At 41.8% G+C, this 18219-nt stretch overlaps 1 protein-coding gene across 27 annotated transcripts in view; it reads right to left on the bottom strand.

Moving 5' to 3' along the window:
- Positions 1-18219, bottom strand: part of CACNA1C (calcium voltage-gated channel subunit alpha1 C) — a 465784-nt gene that overhangs the window by 124262 nt on the left and 323303 nt on the right. For all 27 annotated transcript variants that reach the window (XM_048301198.1, XM_048301175.1, XM_048301189.1 and 24 more), the window contains exon 9: positions 17357-17529. In XM_048301198.1, coding sequence (XP_048157155.1) covers positions 17357-17529 — 173 coding nt within the window. The remainder of the gene's footprint in view (positions 1-17356; positions 17530-18219) is intronic.

Here is an 18219-nt window from a genome sequence, read left to right as displayed (position 1 = left end):
TTGTGTGAAGTATTAGAGGAATGATGGGCCAGAGGATAAATGTCATGTCAGAGGGGAGATTAGGGCTGCATTCCCCAACACCGTGTGCTCTCAGAAGCACAATCACTTGACCTGGCACCTCACAACACCCTCATGACCAGGGGATAATCAGGTGTGCAGTGCTGCCCAGCTCATTCAGGCCAGTTAACAAAACCAGAAAACAGAAGATGCTGCAGAAGAGTTGTGCATAAACTGGGGCTGAATATGAGGGGAAGTAGACCAAATGCAGCCCAGATGGCTTTCTTATCTGATTCAGTTCTCAGAGAAGCCAGACCCTGTGCCCACACCCTGGCTCCAGTCTAGAAACAAGGCAGGCATTTTTTGCAGTCCATGCAATTAATTACTGGAACCATGTACCAAGAATGCTGGTGGTAAATCCACCACAGGAATGTTTTAATCAGGAAGAGATGTTTTTCCCAAATGGTGGGCTCAAGTCCAGACCAGAGCTGTGTTTAGGACTGTGGCATACAGACAATGCCACCTCAATGGCCATTTCCTCCCTGTAATTTTGGGAGCTGAGACAAAGACAAAAAAGATCCAGAGGCTGATACAAATCACGGTGGCTTTGCATATATGGGAATCTCCTTTTTTTAGATTTATCATTGTAACCATAACCCACTGTAGTTGATGAAATCTCACATAAATTACATATTCTCTAGGTAGCACAGATGGCTATTTTTTTAAAGGGCAATGAAACAACTTTTTAAAGGCAGGCAAGTATTTCATGGTTTCAACAGAGTGCAAATCATAAGGACCAATAGGTTTGATATTCTCTCTCTGGTTCCTTCTGAAGCCTTTGCACTTCTTACATCTTGCCACAGTGTGGCTCATCACTGAATGCAGACTTTTCCTCCTGGACTACCTAAACTCCAATTTCACATTACTTATGTAGCATTCCTGCAGCAGTTAAAGCAGCAACAACAGCTATAGAGCAGCTTCCTAAAAAAAAAAAAAACTGAAAAATGCTTCGTGTTGTGTTAATTCTAGCTCTGAGACCCAACAGACAGAGAAAAATAAGAGCAGAGTCTGCAGTCTGTGTCTGACTAGACAGATGTGCAAGACCCTTTGAGAGCCTCTGTTCCATGTCACTGGCATCAAGCACTGATACCAGCTCTGCTCTTGCACTAACATATGTCCCTCCTCCTATGAAGTGCCCCATGGGCATGCAATGAATTATTGGATGGCAGGTTGCCAAAAGACAGCCAGCCACTGAAACAGAAAGCTGGCACAAGCAAATACCCTTCTGTGCAGTCCTGAGACGATTTTTCCTTCACACACTGGGAGAACAATATTTGCTTCCCAGTTCAGAGATATCATTACCACTGTTGCATCTTGCATTTACGAAATTCTTGTCATCTTGGTGGTGGAAGTAATTTTAATATTCAGATTTATTTCCATGGATTATTTAACGCTGTCACACATCTTGCTGAATCTCACTTTAATACTGTGACATTTGAAGACTCAGAGGCAATCGTGCTTGGGCAAAGGGTCCTCAGTTCCAGAAATAGAGACAAAGCAAACTTTTCACAGATTTTAATGGGACATGTTACTACATGGCTTTGCAGATCTGGGCATTAATTATAAAACTGGATATATCAGAGGCTATTCACGTTGCCTGACTTCACTTCTCTGATTTAGCTGTTTGAGTTAGGCTACAGAGGCAGATCGATTCCTGCCACAGGTTTTCTGAATGCCATACTGATGTGTCCCTCCATTCTAGGGACAGGCTGAAAAAACACATTTACTTTATGTCCTCGGGTTAGGTACTTGACTTGAAACAGAGTGACTTTTCAGCAGAACGTTCACTCACAGTGAAAGAGGCTTGTGGGGGGTTTTCAGACTTTAAAAAACAAAAATAAATTTGATTGATTTTTTATAATATACTCACTCAGACTCTGATTTCTCCAATACTTCAGTGTCTACTGGTAACGAATTATTTTGCAAAATATGGGTCTAAATAACCCTTTTTTCCCCCACTGGCAGTTGAGGTCAGAGGGACCTGAAGTCACTTGCCCACCATTTCACTTTATTGTGCCACCTTGGCCATACGACCAAGCTTTTCTACATACCTGTTCAGTTCCTCTGCCAGGGGAGCTGTGATTCTGCACTCACCTTGCCAGCCTCTCGGAGAGGTGCAGATGAACACATTACAGTAAGTGCTAAGTACTATAGTTATCACTGATGCTAATGTCTCCCAAGTGGGACTCTGCACAACGATAAAGCAAATCTAAAGAGCAAAGTCGTCCTGTGAATTCTCCAGCTGGGATTTCAGATTTCCTTTCCCATCAAGCACAACAAGAATAAATGGCAATAGCCAGGCTGCTTCCTTTAACAGTATGTGCATCAAGTGAATGACTTTGTCTCCAGTAAACCCCTGCTTCCCATGGTGCCTTTCATGGCCATCATTTCATGAATGAGTCTATGGGCAGCTGTCAGAATATCAATTGACTCATATTTTTTTGGTGAAGAGCTCTCATTTTAATTAATATGTGAATATTGCCTAGCTTTCCTCTTCTGCCTGTTTTGAAAATGCTGCACTCATTCATCTTATTCATTAATTTAAGTAAGATACAGCTTTCATTCTGCTCCATGCATGCTGTGCCTTGGGAACAATCAGTGGCTGTGCTCTTAAATGCAAGCAGCATCCAGAAGGTAAACTGCAGAGGTATGACATTAGCTTTCCCTGGATGTCCTGGTTTTGTCAGGAAAATATACTAGATATGACTGGGGAATTCTTTAGTGTTTCCTGCCTTGAAAAGGAGTTCTGTGACAGAAAAGCTTTCACAGCAGAAGAAGAAAGGGAACTTGAACTATATGTAGGATCTTGGTGCTTGCATACCTCCCAAACTTACACAGAAGTTGTCAATAAATCTAGCACAGTAAAAAATACCCAGAAAAAAATTGTGAAAATCCTTGGAAAAGTATTTTCTAAGGGCTCAGAGACCAATACTCATAATGGACAGTATTAGACACCATATTACATTAAATACATGTAACATACACACTTTGCATAGCCTGATTTTGGGGTATGCACAGATGACTACAATGGTAAGGTGAACGAGCTGGATTCACACTCTCACTCAAGGTCAGCCACAAAACACAAGGATAGTAATAAAAAGCTGTGAAGTAATTGCCAGTGGCATCCACTTCAGTCAAACAGGAAAAGGCTTTTGGTAAAAACACCTTTCCATCAGTGGAAGGCATCACAGTCCCTGTGCAGCCGCAAGACCTGTGATCACACTAAACCCAGGCTGGGCACTGGAGTGCACCACGGAAGCTGATGGAGTGTAACATTGCTGTACTGGACAGAGCAGCACAAAGCAGGAACATTGCCAATGCTGAGAGGGAGTATTGTATCATCGAATGTTTCATTCATGGAGAAATGGTCTATTTTACAATACAAATTGCAAAGTGTATCTCTAATTTATGAAGCCTTGGTGTACCTTGTCCTTCTCCCCTTCCAGAGGGTCACCATATGTCCATACACATCATATGCTGTTGAGGGGATATAGCCATTGGCTACATAAATTTATACCTTACAAAAGGGAGCAGGAGAGAAAGTGAAATGTATTAATTGTGCAGGCCTGTGATTAACAGATCTGTCATTACCACATACAGATTACTGCACACCTATAAATGCATTACCTTGCTACTAATTTATCTTCCTGGGACTTATTTTACTGCAACAGACTCCCCAGCTAGTTTGAACAGCTGCCATTTCCCTTCTTTTTATAGCAATATTGACAGTAATATGCTGCATTCCATAAATATTTGTTCATTACAGCCAGTGAGTGGAATGCACATTGCACAGAGGACCAAGCAATGGGCACAGTCAGACTCCTGGCCCTGCCAAGTGACAGCCTTTGCCAGTGTCACACATATTCTGTTCTGTATTTGAAAGGAAGAACTTAAAAACTCTTTACATTTCCCTGCTTGAAGGACAAAGCTTTTCTCTGCATAACCTGTGGTATCTCAAAATATCTCTTAAGCACAGGACGTGGGACTCACCCAAAAGTAGACTTTGCAGAAAGGAGCCTAACTCTCTGCTGAAAAGGCCAAGAGGGGAAGTCTCTCTGCATAACTGCTTGCACTGCTGAGCAAACACCTAAGTCTGCTATAGGAACCCATTCCATGCAGAGAATCTGCTTGCAAGTGCAATGCAAGTATCTCTGCAATCCCTGTGGCTGAAGGAGGACAGACTGGCTGCGTCACAGGGTGACAGAGGTGCTACCAGAACACACACCTTGAAAGATGTCTCTCTCCTGAATCTGGATCCTCCTATGACCTCCTAAACTGATTTTCTTGTCTGATGAATGACTGGCATTGTTTGCCTTGCTAGGAGCAACAATTAAGGTGCCAAAGTGCAAGGCATTTATTTGCCAGGACGTGATTTATAGTGTTTCTTGTGCCACTATAACACTTTTTAGCAAACTCCCTGGTTCCCCACAGAATTCTGAAGCAATTCAAGGACAGACAGATAAAATGGAGGAAAGGCATAACAACTGAGGATCTATGGCTCTTCCAACAGCATTTTGCAAACAAATCACAACAGCACATTCGTAAGAGTTCTACAGGTTTCCTCTCTCATTCTTTATGATTTTTAGCAGAGGAACTTAGGACAAGCAACAGTGCCATCAAATGCTCCTAACACCACCCCACAAAAGGATAATGTGGGCACAAAAAGCAGGGACATCTCACTGGAAATCAGAAGGCTTCCATCATTGCAGGCTGGTCTTGCAGGTGCCTTAGAAATGGGGGCATGAGAGCTGCGAACGCTGTAGATAATGTGTTGGGAAGTGCTACAAACATTGGTCACGAACTAAATAGCTAACCACAAAGGAAGTGCCCTCAAGATAGTAAAAACAACTAGAAGAAAAAAAAACCCCCTCCACTTTTTGTGCCTCTAGTAACCATGAAGCTATTCATATTTCTCACTGGTGGTGTTATCAATGAAAATAGACAGGACATGGGTTTTAAGCACAAAGGTGGTTTTAAAGCACCTTTTAAAGCCACTCTGCTTTCTGCAGTTCCTGTGCATGGGGAGCTTCTGCATGTGCCCACCCACACAAATATACACCTGCATGACGAGGTGGTAGCCCTGATCAGGATCTCTACTGCAGCAACAGCATCTTTGTTCTTTCAGTGCACAGCACTGTGAATCCATCTTCCCCGCAGAGTCCAGGAGAAGCAAAGAAAATTACAGAGGCTACTTCCAAGCTGATCTGCTTAGGTCATCAGGAACTCTCCAGGGAGTCTAGGTGTCTGCTTTACACCTGGACTGCCAAACTTCAAAGTGACTGAGATGCAGCTCCGGCTGCTTTATGACATTCCTGCCAGTCAAAAGCCATTTCAAGGTGAGTGATGCCTGAGAACTTGGTGAGTGCCCTATAATTTGTGATCTAGAGCACATGAGAGGAGAGGTCAGGACAGCAGGGACTGTTTGGGTGGTGCAGTGGGTGCGGAGTCATGCCCTGGTAGCTCGCAATGGACATTTTCCCCAGAGGAAGATTGCACAACCCTACAACCAGGGACCTTAGGCAGGAATTGTGCCAGTGAGAAGGTGTATCTTCTCTGGGATAGAAGAAGGAAGCTATTCTCCAGGAGGCTGGCCCTTGTCGGCAGAAAAACCAAACAAAACAACCCAAAGAAAAGTGAATATGAGGGAAGAACTCAGCTGTATTCTTTCAAAGGACAGGCAGAACAACTGGGTAGTGACTGGAACACAGGCAAAGAGATGGTAGGAAAGAACAAGTGACTGAGAATTTTCATCTGAAATGCCACTCTGCAAGCTGGAAGAGTAGTGTATGCTCCCTGCATTTGGGAAAACTCAATATAGGAGTAGCGTTTAAAATATTTAAGCATTAATCTTATCAAGAAAAGACAGCAGCAAGGCCCTGTCCATCTGAACAGACAGTGCCTGACTGAGATGAGTTCTCAGCAAGTACAGACGTTTTCTAATAGCAGGATTCATGTGGGATGTGTGAGGAACCTTATGGATGATGCCTTCCTTGACAGCAAACAATCAAGCAATTCAGTTCACTGATCAACAGATACACCATCATATCCATGAGATTTAGGTCTCTCCAGAGCCAGGGCTCTGTGAAAGCACTGGACCTTTGGAGTTGTGCTCTTGCATGGCGTTGAACAAATTCAGTTCAGCTTCATGATCTGAAATGGACCTCACCTCTCCTATTCCAAAATGTGCATATAATTCTGGTTGGAAAACTTAATCTGCTACATTTCTTCTGTGCCTAGGAAATAAAAATGCTTGTGATTTTGTAAGCTGCTCCTGCATGTGGTGTTCTTTCAGACACTTTTACTAACATAATGACTAGTCTGATACTAGACACTACTATCACAATATCATATGAGTCAGAAGCATGAGACATCCTGGCTGGGCAGGCTGTGTATTACTGTGCAGCCAGGAGAAAAGCAAAAATTGAAGTTAAAGAGTCTTGCCCCTAAAGCCAGCTTGTCAAACATATGATTAAAGTTTTTCTACCTCTTGAGCAAGGCACTGAGAATAAGCTAATTACCCTGAGGCAAAGAAATAGGCATTTTATAGTGGCCTCGAAATAATAGATTCCTGGTTTGCAAATACTTCTAGCATGCAGGAGAGTGAGGGACTGATAACAACAGCTTGAGTTAAGCTTAGTGTGGGCAGGTGTTATGCAAGCTTCCCTCACACAGCTGTGTTAAAACAAGTCATTCGTGACCTGGCATAGCCCTGTTATTCTGCTCCTGGTTCTTCCAACAGCTACATAATACACTTATGTTTTGATCTGCACATCTGTGAGCATCCAGCAGCTCTGCCTCTGCATCCTTGTTCTGACGCTTAACCCTTCTGCTGCTTCAGACTATGAATTTTAATGTAGTTGGTAACATCCTCACCCTGATCTAAAGGGACTCCTATCCTTGGGTCCACTACAAGTCCTTCATAGTTTGAATCTAGAGGGACACGTCTGAGTGCAGCCCTTCCTCAAGTGAAAAAGGGGAAGAGAGATGCATCAGGCTGTGATTTGTGAACTTTGTAAATGGGAATGAGGACATGAGCAGCCCTATGAACACCTGTGGGCACTAAAGCTGAATTTGAATTTAGGTCTCAAGATCTGAAAGGCCAATTCTCTAATCTAATCTGTTGTCTTATCTCTACAGTCCTGCTAACTGAAGAGCTGCTGTAATCAGACTCAGTGCCACAGCTATTTTCAGTTCAGTTCCTCAGTTGGAAACATTTTCCTTCCCCCGCCACCTCCCCAGGCTTGATGCTGTCTATGAGATAACTGGCATGGAGGGGACCTGCTTTTCTCCCCAGGAGCAAACACAACCAGAGATTTTTACCCCATCAAGAGATTTTTACTCTCCATTAGGAGAGGTCTGCTAACACACCTCCTGCATCCCTCAGTCTGTCCTGGGCTCTTCGAGTCTTCCTGCTTTGAGCCCCTCCCAAACAGAGCTCTTGGTCTGGGCTTCAGTATTTACCTTCCTGCACATGAATCTTCAAGTTATAACATAAAATACATGAGGGAAGACAAAGAGATAGGTCATGGTGAATACACACTTAGACAAGGGGGGAAAAAACATCGTGTCAGAACAACTTCTGTTGCAGTTGGTTCCATCACACTCCTTTAAGACATTCAGCTTACAGGATCAGTATTGCAGGTTCCACTTGTACTAAACTTTTCCTACATGTCTTTGGACTAACCACACTCAGTTGCCTTTTCTGAGGCACTGGATGACATTTTTGACACCCCATTTAGGATACTCCTTCCAACTATCACACTGCAGGAGTACAAGCCTTGGCTGCTATACTTGACCTGTTAGTTCACAGTGAAGCTCTTGATGAGGTGTCTAAATTGGCATTAGATTAATGTGTTTAGTCAGCTGAACCCCATCTTTACTAGTTTTGATTTCCTGTAGAAAGGAAACACATACACATACTTTCAATTTCAGTATATACAGTGCCAGACGCACTGTGGCTTTGATCTTGGCTGACATTACTGTAATAAAAGTAGCTCTCATCCCCAGCAGTTGTTCCTAACTCAAAACACATGCTTCGTGTCCCTCAGCTACCGTTCCTGAACACCACAGCCTCTCTCCTGACAGTTCCTCACACCACATCAAAACAACGCTCAGGATTTCAGCTGCTATCAGTCCTGCTCACCAGTGCTTTCTTCTCAGTGAAGAGACTGCTGAGGCTACATCTGCAGTGATAACTTATTTTCAAACACTGATCATGGGCCATTCTCACTGACTTCAGCAGGAACTGCTGAATACTCCATAGTTTTTAAAACCACTTCATAAGTGTCCTTACAAAGATTTAAGAGCATGCTTTAGACATCTGCTTAAAAAATAATATAAAATATGGTCTTCCTCTATGAATACTCAGCTTGGGGGTTTATGGCATTTCTTCCAAAAATTTTCTGTGGAGATCCTGGTACCAAATGCTTTCTATGCCTCTCTAACCACGGGAAGTAAAGCAATTCATTAGAAGGTATGGCAAAGGCAGCTTTCTCACTGACTAATGTCCTCTCTTGAGAAGCAGAACCACTGTCAGTGGATTAATCTTGACAGCTTCAAGAAACACTTGCCAACAGGGCAGATAGAGATTAATTTATTTGCACAAAGGTGTCTTCCCCAGCTATATAAACAATGGATTCCCTCTAAAGCCTTACCTTCAAAGATATTTCTGTGTAACAAACGAGTACTGTAAGAGAATTCCTACATCAACACAAGTCTCTGTTCCAGCAGGAAAAACAGAGGTGTCATCCCACCAGTCAGTCTTTGCTAGGGAAATAGCTTTTATAGGAGATACACTTAATTCCCTATCAACATTAATGTCAGTCTCTATATGCTGTAGCTGGCCACACACCACTGCTCCAGCAGTTCTCAGTATAAAGCTGTTTGTGCTTCAGGATACAAGAGCCAGGGAAGAGAGGAACTGGAAGGACCTGTGAGTTGAACAACACAAGCCAAATGCTCAGCTGCAAGACAGCAAGAGCACGTGTAGACCACCACAAAACTCTTTCAGTCAGAGAGGATCTTATAGGAAGAGTTTTTTTTCCCCAGATGTAAACTACAGTAACCTGGAAGCTTTACTAATTGCTGTAACCTCTGATGCCCGCAATGGAGCAAGAAGAAAAAAAATGAGCCTGTGGGCAAAAATTAGCACAGTTTTGGAGTTTGGTCTCCACTCTGGCACCCATTCTCCCATGCAGAAGTGGCACAGAGATTTGGTGCTCATCACAGTGACCCTCTTAGAGTCAGCTAATTATCTCAGAGCTGTCACTGCTCACCAGCACTCACTCCAGAAGCTGGCTGATGGAGTCAGGCACATGCCTGAGTATAGCCTGCCTTCCCCAAATGGGGGAATTTCCCTGATTCCTGGAAACATTCTTCCTTCTCCACCAAATTCTATCAGGCCTTCTGTTTGATGCTCTGTTGAAACAAATTACTGCTGAATTACAGGTTGTTACATTGGCCACAGCTTTGTCCTGAATACCAGCAGCTTCTTCTTCTTTTGCTCTCTGTTCAAACAAAGGAAACATCATTTTCTCCATACTGTGCTCTGATAGAAGATGCAGGCTTGAGCTAAACTGCTTTAACATCTTGTTTTGTTAGATGGGATTTACCCACCCTGGCAGTAACTTCTCAGCAGAGAAGGAAGGGGCAGAAGGTTTTCAAATGGTTGCTTGCTTTTTGTTTTATGATCAAAGCTTCCTTTGAGACAGAAAGAAAGAAAAACTGGGCAGTTGTGAAATCTATGGGACAATGAACCTAAAAGCTGCTTTTTGCTAAAGGCTGGGTTATTAAATTAGATTACTAACAAAAACCAGAAAACCAGACCTTTTGATTAACTTACATGGAGTGAACCATCCAGACATTCAGGGGAAAAAGAAAACTGTATTTCTTAACATGATTAACACGATTACTGTGAATTGCCAGAGAAGGAAAATAGTTCAAAACTACCCTGATCAAACCTGGAAATGCATTATGTGATGCAATCCAGGGTGAAAATTCTGCTCTTTCCGCTCTAGAGGGTAGAGAATGGTGTGAGAGCCCGTGCCACTGGGGGATGGGTGATCCTGAGAACATCATTTAGCCTTCCTGTGCCTTTTTTTTTTTAATTGGACAAAAGAGTCCAGAACAAGATTTCACCCCTCTCCAAATATTACCCTGCATACATATTTCAAGAATCAATGTTGTAGCTGAAGCATTTTAAAGCACAATTTAAACCCCACAGTTTTAAATTTCACTTTTTTGAAAAGACTAACTTTTTTCTTAAGTATTTCCTCCTCTTTGAAAGGGAGAAATGCAAAACAATCGAGGATAAGGACCTACTGCTTCCTTGCTTTTTCACTCACAATAAAAAAAAAAGCAGAAGAACATGTGAACATGAAGAGGAAGCAAAAGAACATGTGAAGAGAGTCAGGAAGAAAATCTACTCTCTGTTTTGATTTTATTTCAATAGGAAAAAGTCAAATGTTGACATCATATTTTTGTCGACATTGATGGAACGTGGGGCAAAGGTGGAAGAAGAATCACCCTAAATGATCTTTTTTTTTGTTTCTTCAGCTGCATAGAAATTATACAATGGAAATGATGCTTGTTAATGGTAGCTTTACTTTTACCTACATCACTGAATGTCATTGCCCTGTGTACTCTGCTACCACAGCTACCTGCAGGGTCACTACAAAGCCTCACAAATGCTCTTATTTTTTTCTGATATATGTAGCTTTTCCTTTCTAGGATATCAGAGTTTACCTGGATCTGATCACACATTTATTTCAGTATTGTTATGGAAGCTACATGCTTCTAATGACAGTGGGTCAAATTCATGCCAGATACAACAACATTTTAGCCAGGGAAATTATGCACTGGGCAAACAGTACACAGAGGACTACTCTGTGCTGTAAGTGATTTCAGACCCCAAATACCTCATGCTCTCCCTTTGGTGGATGCCAGTTACACAGTAGTGAAGTCATGTGTGAGCACTGAGAAGCCTCTGTGCTCCAAGACCTCACGCTGGGCAACCTTTTCAACTGCTGACATTTGCACATTTTGTTATTGACCTTGGATGAAACAGATTGGGGCCCAAGTCCTTACCCAGGCAAAATCCCCAGGAATTTCAGTACAATTTTTGCCTAAGGACTGTAGGAGTGATTCAGCCTAATGTGAGAACTAATGTCCTAGAAGCTTTTTCTAGGCAGCATCCTAATTATAGGCTGGAGCTCGACATCTGTAGCACAAACCCATGCTGCATTTCGCAACCTGAGCTTCTCTGCGAAGAACCACACAACAGAAACAAAGCTGACTTATCATTTACAAAGGCCTTTTATTAGCTGTCCTCAAACTCTAGTATTTATATTAAGAGCAGTGTATGAGCTGCTTCAAAAGATGACAAGGTAGGAAAATGCCACTGGGACTGTTTTTCTACTGGGCACAGCACACAGCTGGGAGCTGCTGCCACTCCTGTCCAAGCAAACCATGTGTTGGAACCTCTGCACAGCAGTACATGGATTTTTTTTCCCCTAGAAGAAGCTGGTGGCACAGTGAACACCAAAAAGCACTTCTTTTGTCCCTCTGTCTCCAGGCGAAGGAGAATAAATCTATCCCAGTCACTAAACTCCTTGTGAAGTACCTATCAGGCACCCTTGTGAAATGACTACAAATTGTTGGCACTGCAGCTAAGCTCTTCTTGGTTACCAGATGATTATTTTCCACATCAGTGGACAATGATAAAAGTAGAAGAGATGGTGTTTTCTTTCTCTTTGGATGAAGTGTTGACAGACAATAAATCATTTTACAGCACCAGCATTGATTTCCTTGTATTTAAACATGGAAAGCAAAATGCAACCAGGTTCTATGATGCATTTCTCAAGCCACCAACTGGCACTGGAGGAATTAAATTGATAAAGATTTCATTTTCCAGCCTGTGCCTCTTAGAGCTTTTGTTTAGATGATCTTAAATTCCATGCAAGCCCCCTGTGGGTTTTTTTTGTTTTAATTGCTTTTTGACAATTTATGTACCTGCCTGTCGAGGGGTGGTTGTCCATGTCCTTCCATGTGTATGTGAAATACACTTGGACAGATTCTGTGGCTGACACTAGAATAATACAGGATGAACTAACTTGCTGTCAACAGACAAGTTAAAGTATGCTCTGCTAAACAGAAATTAACTCAGAACAGCATCCTTTTGCTCACACAGTAAGAAGACAGGGTGAGGGTCAAGACTGGATGTAAAATAGATATCTTGGAAATATCCACTCTCTCATTTTCCCCTCTGCATCTTCCATGTTAATTCCCCAGCTGTGCACTTGCCTGTTAGATTTCACTGCAGAAGATGGACCAAGAGTTTTTTAGGCCACCCTGAAATTTTAGCCTGCAATGAAGTCTTTGAAAATCCTTCCTACCTTAGACATTATCCCACAGCACCATGATATTTTATTTCAGGCTGAAAGTAATAAGCCACTCGCTTGTCTGTACACTAAGCACATGATTTGGAGGCCACTGAGCAGGCTGACTTATGGAATTACAAAATGTACAAATTGAACAAATGTACGAGTTGAAGTTGCTGTTCTTTTATCTTGGTATCATGATTAGATCTGCACACAAAGCTCTCTCCATCCAACAGCTGCACATCCCTATCTGTCCCAAAGGGCTGCACAGGATGTAGTGACAGCTTTCATTCAAGGCAGTGGCGGGTATTTCGTACATAACCTCACTGAAATCAACGCAGTCTCCTTGAGATACATAAATTGACTGTGAAAAAGGCAGTCAAGTCAATAGGAATTGGATAGATAAATGCCTGGACTTTTAGAGGCAGGTGGTCATGCTTTTATCCCTGTTACATAATAGAGTGAAACTACTGTAGGAGCTCTTGGAAATAAAACCCTGTTTGGGTTGAAATTACTGAGGCTTCTGCTCCTAGAGTTCTAAAACTCTTCCCTTCTCCTTTTTAAACTACCATCTCTCCTGTTCTTGTTTATGGCCTGATGGTGCAGAAGCACAAAGTATTTCCACGAAAGACACAGATTTTCCAAAAGCTCTAATGGTCCAAGAGGTACCAATTTCTTCTAAAATTTTGCTTTTGCTCCTGAAAACTTCTTCCTTGTCTCAAAAGCATTTTTTTTTCTAGGGAACAGTCTCATAAACCTGTGATTAAATGCAGTCTACTTCTTAGTTATGGTGGTGTTCACAAGTGACGGTAGTCTAAAGAGAGAGACAAAACCTGTAGTGCACCAAAAAGTTAGGTTGTCATTCATTCCTTAGAGGCAGTGAACTCAGATGTTAATGAAAATTTCCAAAGGTCACTAAGGCACTGCAGAAATGCTCTGAAGGTGAAGATTGAAGACTATTTCTTTTTAAACTGCCTAATTTTTTATATATATTTTGGAACCTGTCTGTATTTCTGCACTTTTTGTCTTCAATTGTGCACTATTCCTACTTAAACTGAGGCACAAATCTGCATATGCAGACACATACCTTTCATTATTTAACGTACCATCTGAAATATGATATGATTTTGATAGGGAACACATGGATTTGTACTGGTTTTTTATCTGCTGTGTTACACGAAAACGTCATTATCTACAGCCATCAGTTCCATTATAATAGGGCCTTGCAGAATGATTAGACTTTAAATTTTAGTAGGGTAGGCTACTTGCAAATCAGTTCTTGATTTTACAGTCCTATGTTGGATATGAGTTAACCAGAAGAATTAATTGTCTTGAATCATGGAATGCCTTTAAAAAGCAGTGGGCTTTTTTACTTTTAGGGACTCTGTTGACAGTAGTGAGGTCACGCTCTCACTGCACATGGTAGCACCAAATAGAACTGAAATAGAAGGAAACAGAGGGAGGAAAAAATCTGAGCACTCAGAAACATCAAATTACTTCGCTCTGCCCATTCACAGATTATTTGTGACCCCACTGCACTCCATGGGAGTTTTGCCAATTAATTTCAATAGGAGGAGAATCTGGGTTGGATTGAGGTTTCCTGCTTCTGCCCACAGCTACAGATGCATTCCAGACCACTCTCAGGAAGGGAAAATAAACAGGCAAATTCCCAGTAACTGTGGCAACAGGAGGGACGGTTTTCTTTGCTATCATGTAATTTTGAATTCAGTAGCTGTTCTGTGACGTGACGTGTTTCTCCCCTCTGTCAAATTAATGCTTTCTTCCCATGTGGAAGGCACGTCAGGGAAAGAGCACAGAACAAAACCATCAACACAAACAGCCCCCAGAATCCTTTCACATTTCCCACCTCACATCTGTCACAACGGCAAAACCATGTTTGTAAACAACGTGGAAAAACTGCTTTAAACTTGGTACTTCCTCAAAACACAGGGAATTAGCTCAGCCTGCTCTGTGAACATCTCTCAATCTATGTGAGAGATGACTGGTGATGAACTCCCTCAGCAGAATGCCGAGACCTCTGCTATGGAGAGAACAGCTAAAGGCTGCACAGCTTGTCCAGCTCTGGCTCCGTTCATCTTTCTTTTTCACCGTTTCCTTCACTAAGGTCCTCTCTCTTGTATCCTTGGACTTGATAACTTCATTAAGGGCTGAAAACACCCAGTGACACTTTGGGCAAGGTTTGACAGCCTCAGGAAAGCAGCAGCATATGCAGATCATGACTGATGATGCCCTAAGGACTGTCACAGGCAGTTAAACCGAAAGGGGATGCAAGCGAGTTTCTCTTCCCTTCCACTTTGTGTCCTTTGTTTTACAGGAAGCAGTTCCCATGCTGACAAGAGGGCAGCACTCTCTACAAAGTTAAAAGACAGCAAAACCTGTCTCTGTAGCTGCCAAGGACAGAGAAGAGACTGGAAACATATGTTCTCTGTGTTTGGGATGATTCTGTTTAGGTAGACTACCTGGGTCAGAGCCCAGATGGTGTAAACTGCTGAGTCTCAGAACTTACATTAGCTGAGTCTCTAGATTAATAAGTATATTTTATTTGAACTTCTGAACTATTCTGATACTCTTTATTAAAAAAAACCCCAAACCTCCAAACAACCTCCAAGGGAAAACCAAAGAAGCAAAAACTGACGTGACTTCTCTAAAATATCTCTGTGAATCACTGTCAGAGGTCAGGCAGAAGCATGTGTCCCCTGAGCATCAGTACAACACAACTGAGGCAAAGGCCACACCTGAAGTTTACTGAGCTAACACAGCAGCTTAAGGAGGTCTGGACTGCCCTGTGCAGTTCAGAGAATTGTCATCTGAAGCTCTCAGGGCTGATACCTTAAAAGTCAACATTAATTAGTCACTGAGCAAAGTGTGCTGGAAAGGACAGTTGCACTCAGCTGTGGAGTTCAGGATGCTGTACTAGAAATGAAGTGATGAGCTTTGAAGAGCACTTGAACAAAAGACACTGAAGGTGCATTTGAGGCAACTGAGCCAAATACAAGAAAACAAGGAAGACATTGGGGTCTTGGTGATGTAAGCTTGGTCTGGTAGTAGGTGGGATTCAAATGTCTTGAGAACACTCAAGCCAAAAGGATTCCTTTGGAATCCTTCCTTTGGAGTTTATTTTGTAGATGGCTTTTGGGAGAGAATGAATACCATCTTTCTCCTTCAATTTGACCCTGCTGGTGATTGACTGCTGGCATGAATGCCAAAGCATTCAATGCAGGAGATAACACACCAAAAATAAACTTCACCCTAAACAAACTGCCCTGCCCTGTCACTTATCACAGTACCTTTTCTGTGGTGTAATCTTAAGCTGAAACCATTGAGGAAAGGGTCTGTACTTCTCAGTTTTTTCCGACTCAGATGTGAGAGGACTAATTTTGATAAATCATGTCTTACAAAACTCACCTTATCAAATTGAACAGGAAGAACTGAAAGCAAGCTGGAGATACGTTACCTTTCAGTTCTTGATATCACCACCCATAAAAGGAGCTTGCTAGCTCAAACATGAATTGACCACACTCAACAGCACATGCAATGAATCCTCATCTGATTTATTCATGTATCGTATGCCACAGAGCAGGAAATTTTGGCCGTGATTTATAAATTCATTTCTGAATGGCTACTGAGGGCAATTTGTGAAAGTAAACTATATGACCTATGAAAACACCAGCATAAAAATCAAAATAACCTGATTTGGGAAAAGTCTGAGCGAGTCACCACAGTCACTCCTTCAAGTCCAGATACCTAAATATCATGGGTAAAACCTGATATTAATGACCCAACTTTTTTCCTTTCTTTTTTTCTAAAAGAACTTCATTTTTTTGGTAGCAATAGTGCTTATGAATATCTTAAACATCATGAACATCTGTTAAAAATCTTGCTGAAGAAAGAAAGGCACAAGTTTCCCATGTCCAATCTTCCTATTACAGGAATATATGTTTCTGACGGGATCATCCCATAGGTTTTGATCTTTTGGCAAGAAGGGTGACATCTAGGGACACATTTCATGTCTTCCAAAATCAAATGAAGAAAAAGCTCATTCCTATGGTGAAAGCCAAGAGTAGAGCCAGTGTCCATTGACTGTGTAAAGGTTCCAAGTTTGACATTTCCCAAGTGCAGAAACAGCAATGATAACTGCTAAGTGTTTCTAAAGTGTTACACAGCCTGTGTTGGGAAAAGAGAAGGTGGAAGAAGATTCAAGAAAGGTAATGAAATGTTGGGAAGCACTGCTTTCTTCAAGCCCCTCCTTCTTCAGGATTTCTGATAAGAGATCGTTGGTGAATTTCCACTTTGTACAAACATCTTGTCAACTCCAAAAAAGAAGAGCAAGAAATAACACCCTTAGAAGAAATGTCTGAGAGCTTAATCCAGCCTGGCAAAAGCAAACACAAATCCACTGATTTCAGTGGAGTTACAGATGGCCCACTCAATGTACAACGGAGCTGATTTGGCCCTCCTCCCATACTGTAGCACTGCTTTCCCTAAGAAACCTTTGCTTTCAAAGGAACCAACCATGGGCAAAGAGCCTGCAACACTGAACTACAATTGAATAAATGAATAACAGACACACTTGTATCTTAAAACTCTTTTCAGTAGTGGACTTTAACAGCAAGTATTGACCTTTTATCTATTTAATATCAGGATCTTATGCCAGTATCACAGACAAAACACTGAGGATGTGCAGAATATCAATTACTGTACACGTATTTCTGCTTCCCATGGCTTCCTACAAGCATTAAATTGGAATCATGTATAAGCATAGTGCATGTCTCAGGAAGAACTTGTTCTTCCTTATAAGCCACCTCAGCACTACAGCAGATGGGCACAGACTTTTTGCTAAAAGCACAGAGGGAGACAGAGAAGGAGAAAGAAAAAGAAAGTGAGAGGAGAAAGTTGCTTACTGTTTCGAGGCTTCTCCTCATCCATGCCTTCATCTTCATTTTCTGGATCAATATCTTCTGCTTGAGTTATCCAGTCTAAGTATCCCTTCAAATCCTCCTCCAGCTGTTGCTTTTCCCGTAGCTTCTGGAAATCGCCTCGAGCCTTAGCCTTTTCTCTTTCTTTGGAAAACTCCCTGGCAAGAGGGAGGGAGGGACAGGACATGGGTGGAAAGAAGGAAGAGATGGAAAAACAATGGGTTAGATTGATTTCCACTAGAAAGTCTCCTCAGTCTGTGTAGCACACCCAGCTGTCTCTATTTTTTGCAAGACAAATGTGTACGAAGCACCCTTGCTGCACACACACATGTAAAACAGCTGGAGTGTCCACATTTCTATCAATACTTAGGAAACGATTAATACCTTTTTTTAAACTTTAATTCTCAACATTTGATTGACAATTCAAATAGAACACACATGGAACATTTATGTACAATTTTATGTACAATACCAGACATTTTCTAACATTCTGTAACACTTGGCGTTCTCCAACGGTTATCTCCAAATGTCTACATGAATAATGATTAACGATGAACTGTTTGACAATAATCTGGCATCTGGAGAGTGAGATGGTGGCTCTTTTAGCCAGATTTCAATCTGTGTTTAAGATTATATATGTAATCACAACCAAACTGGGCTAGTTTAAGTGTAATTAATGGTACTCACAACTCTGTACACATTCAATTATGGACCATTTCAGCCACAGTACTGGAAAATACAGTTAAAAACTCAGACCTCAAAGTTTTACTGAAGACTTTTCAGCATTCAAGGCTCTTATCTGACATGAAATCTGTTTTTCAAATCTCTCATTGGGTGGACAAATACGA

Source organism: Corvus hawaiiensis, chromosome 4 (assembly GCF_020740725.1).
Source record: "Corvus hawaiiensis isolate bCorHaw1 chromosome 4, bCorHaw1.pri.cur, whole genome shotgun sequence".
Taxonomy (NCBI): domain Eukaryota; kingdom Metazoa; phylum Chordata; class Aves; order Passeriformes; family Corvidae; genus Corvus; species Corvus hawaiiensis.
Note: the sequence above shows the minus strand (reverse complement) of the source record. Positions and strands in the feature narration are given on the sequence as shown.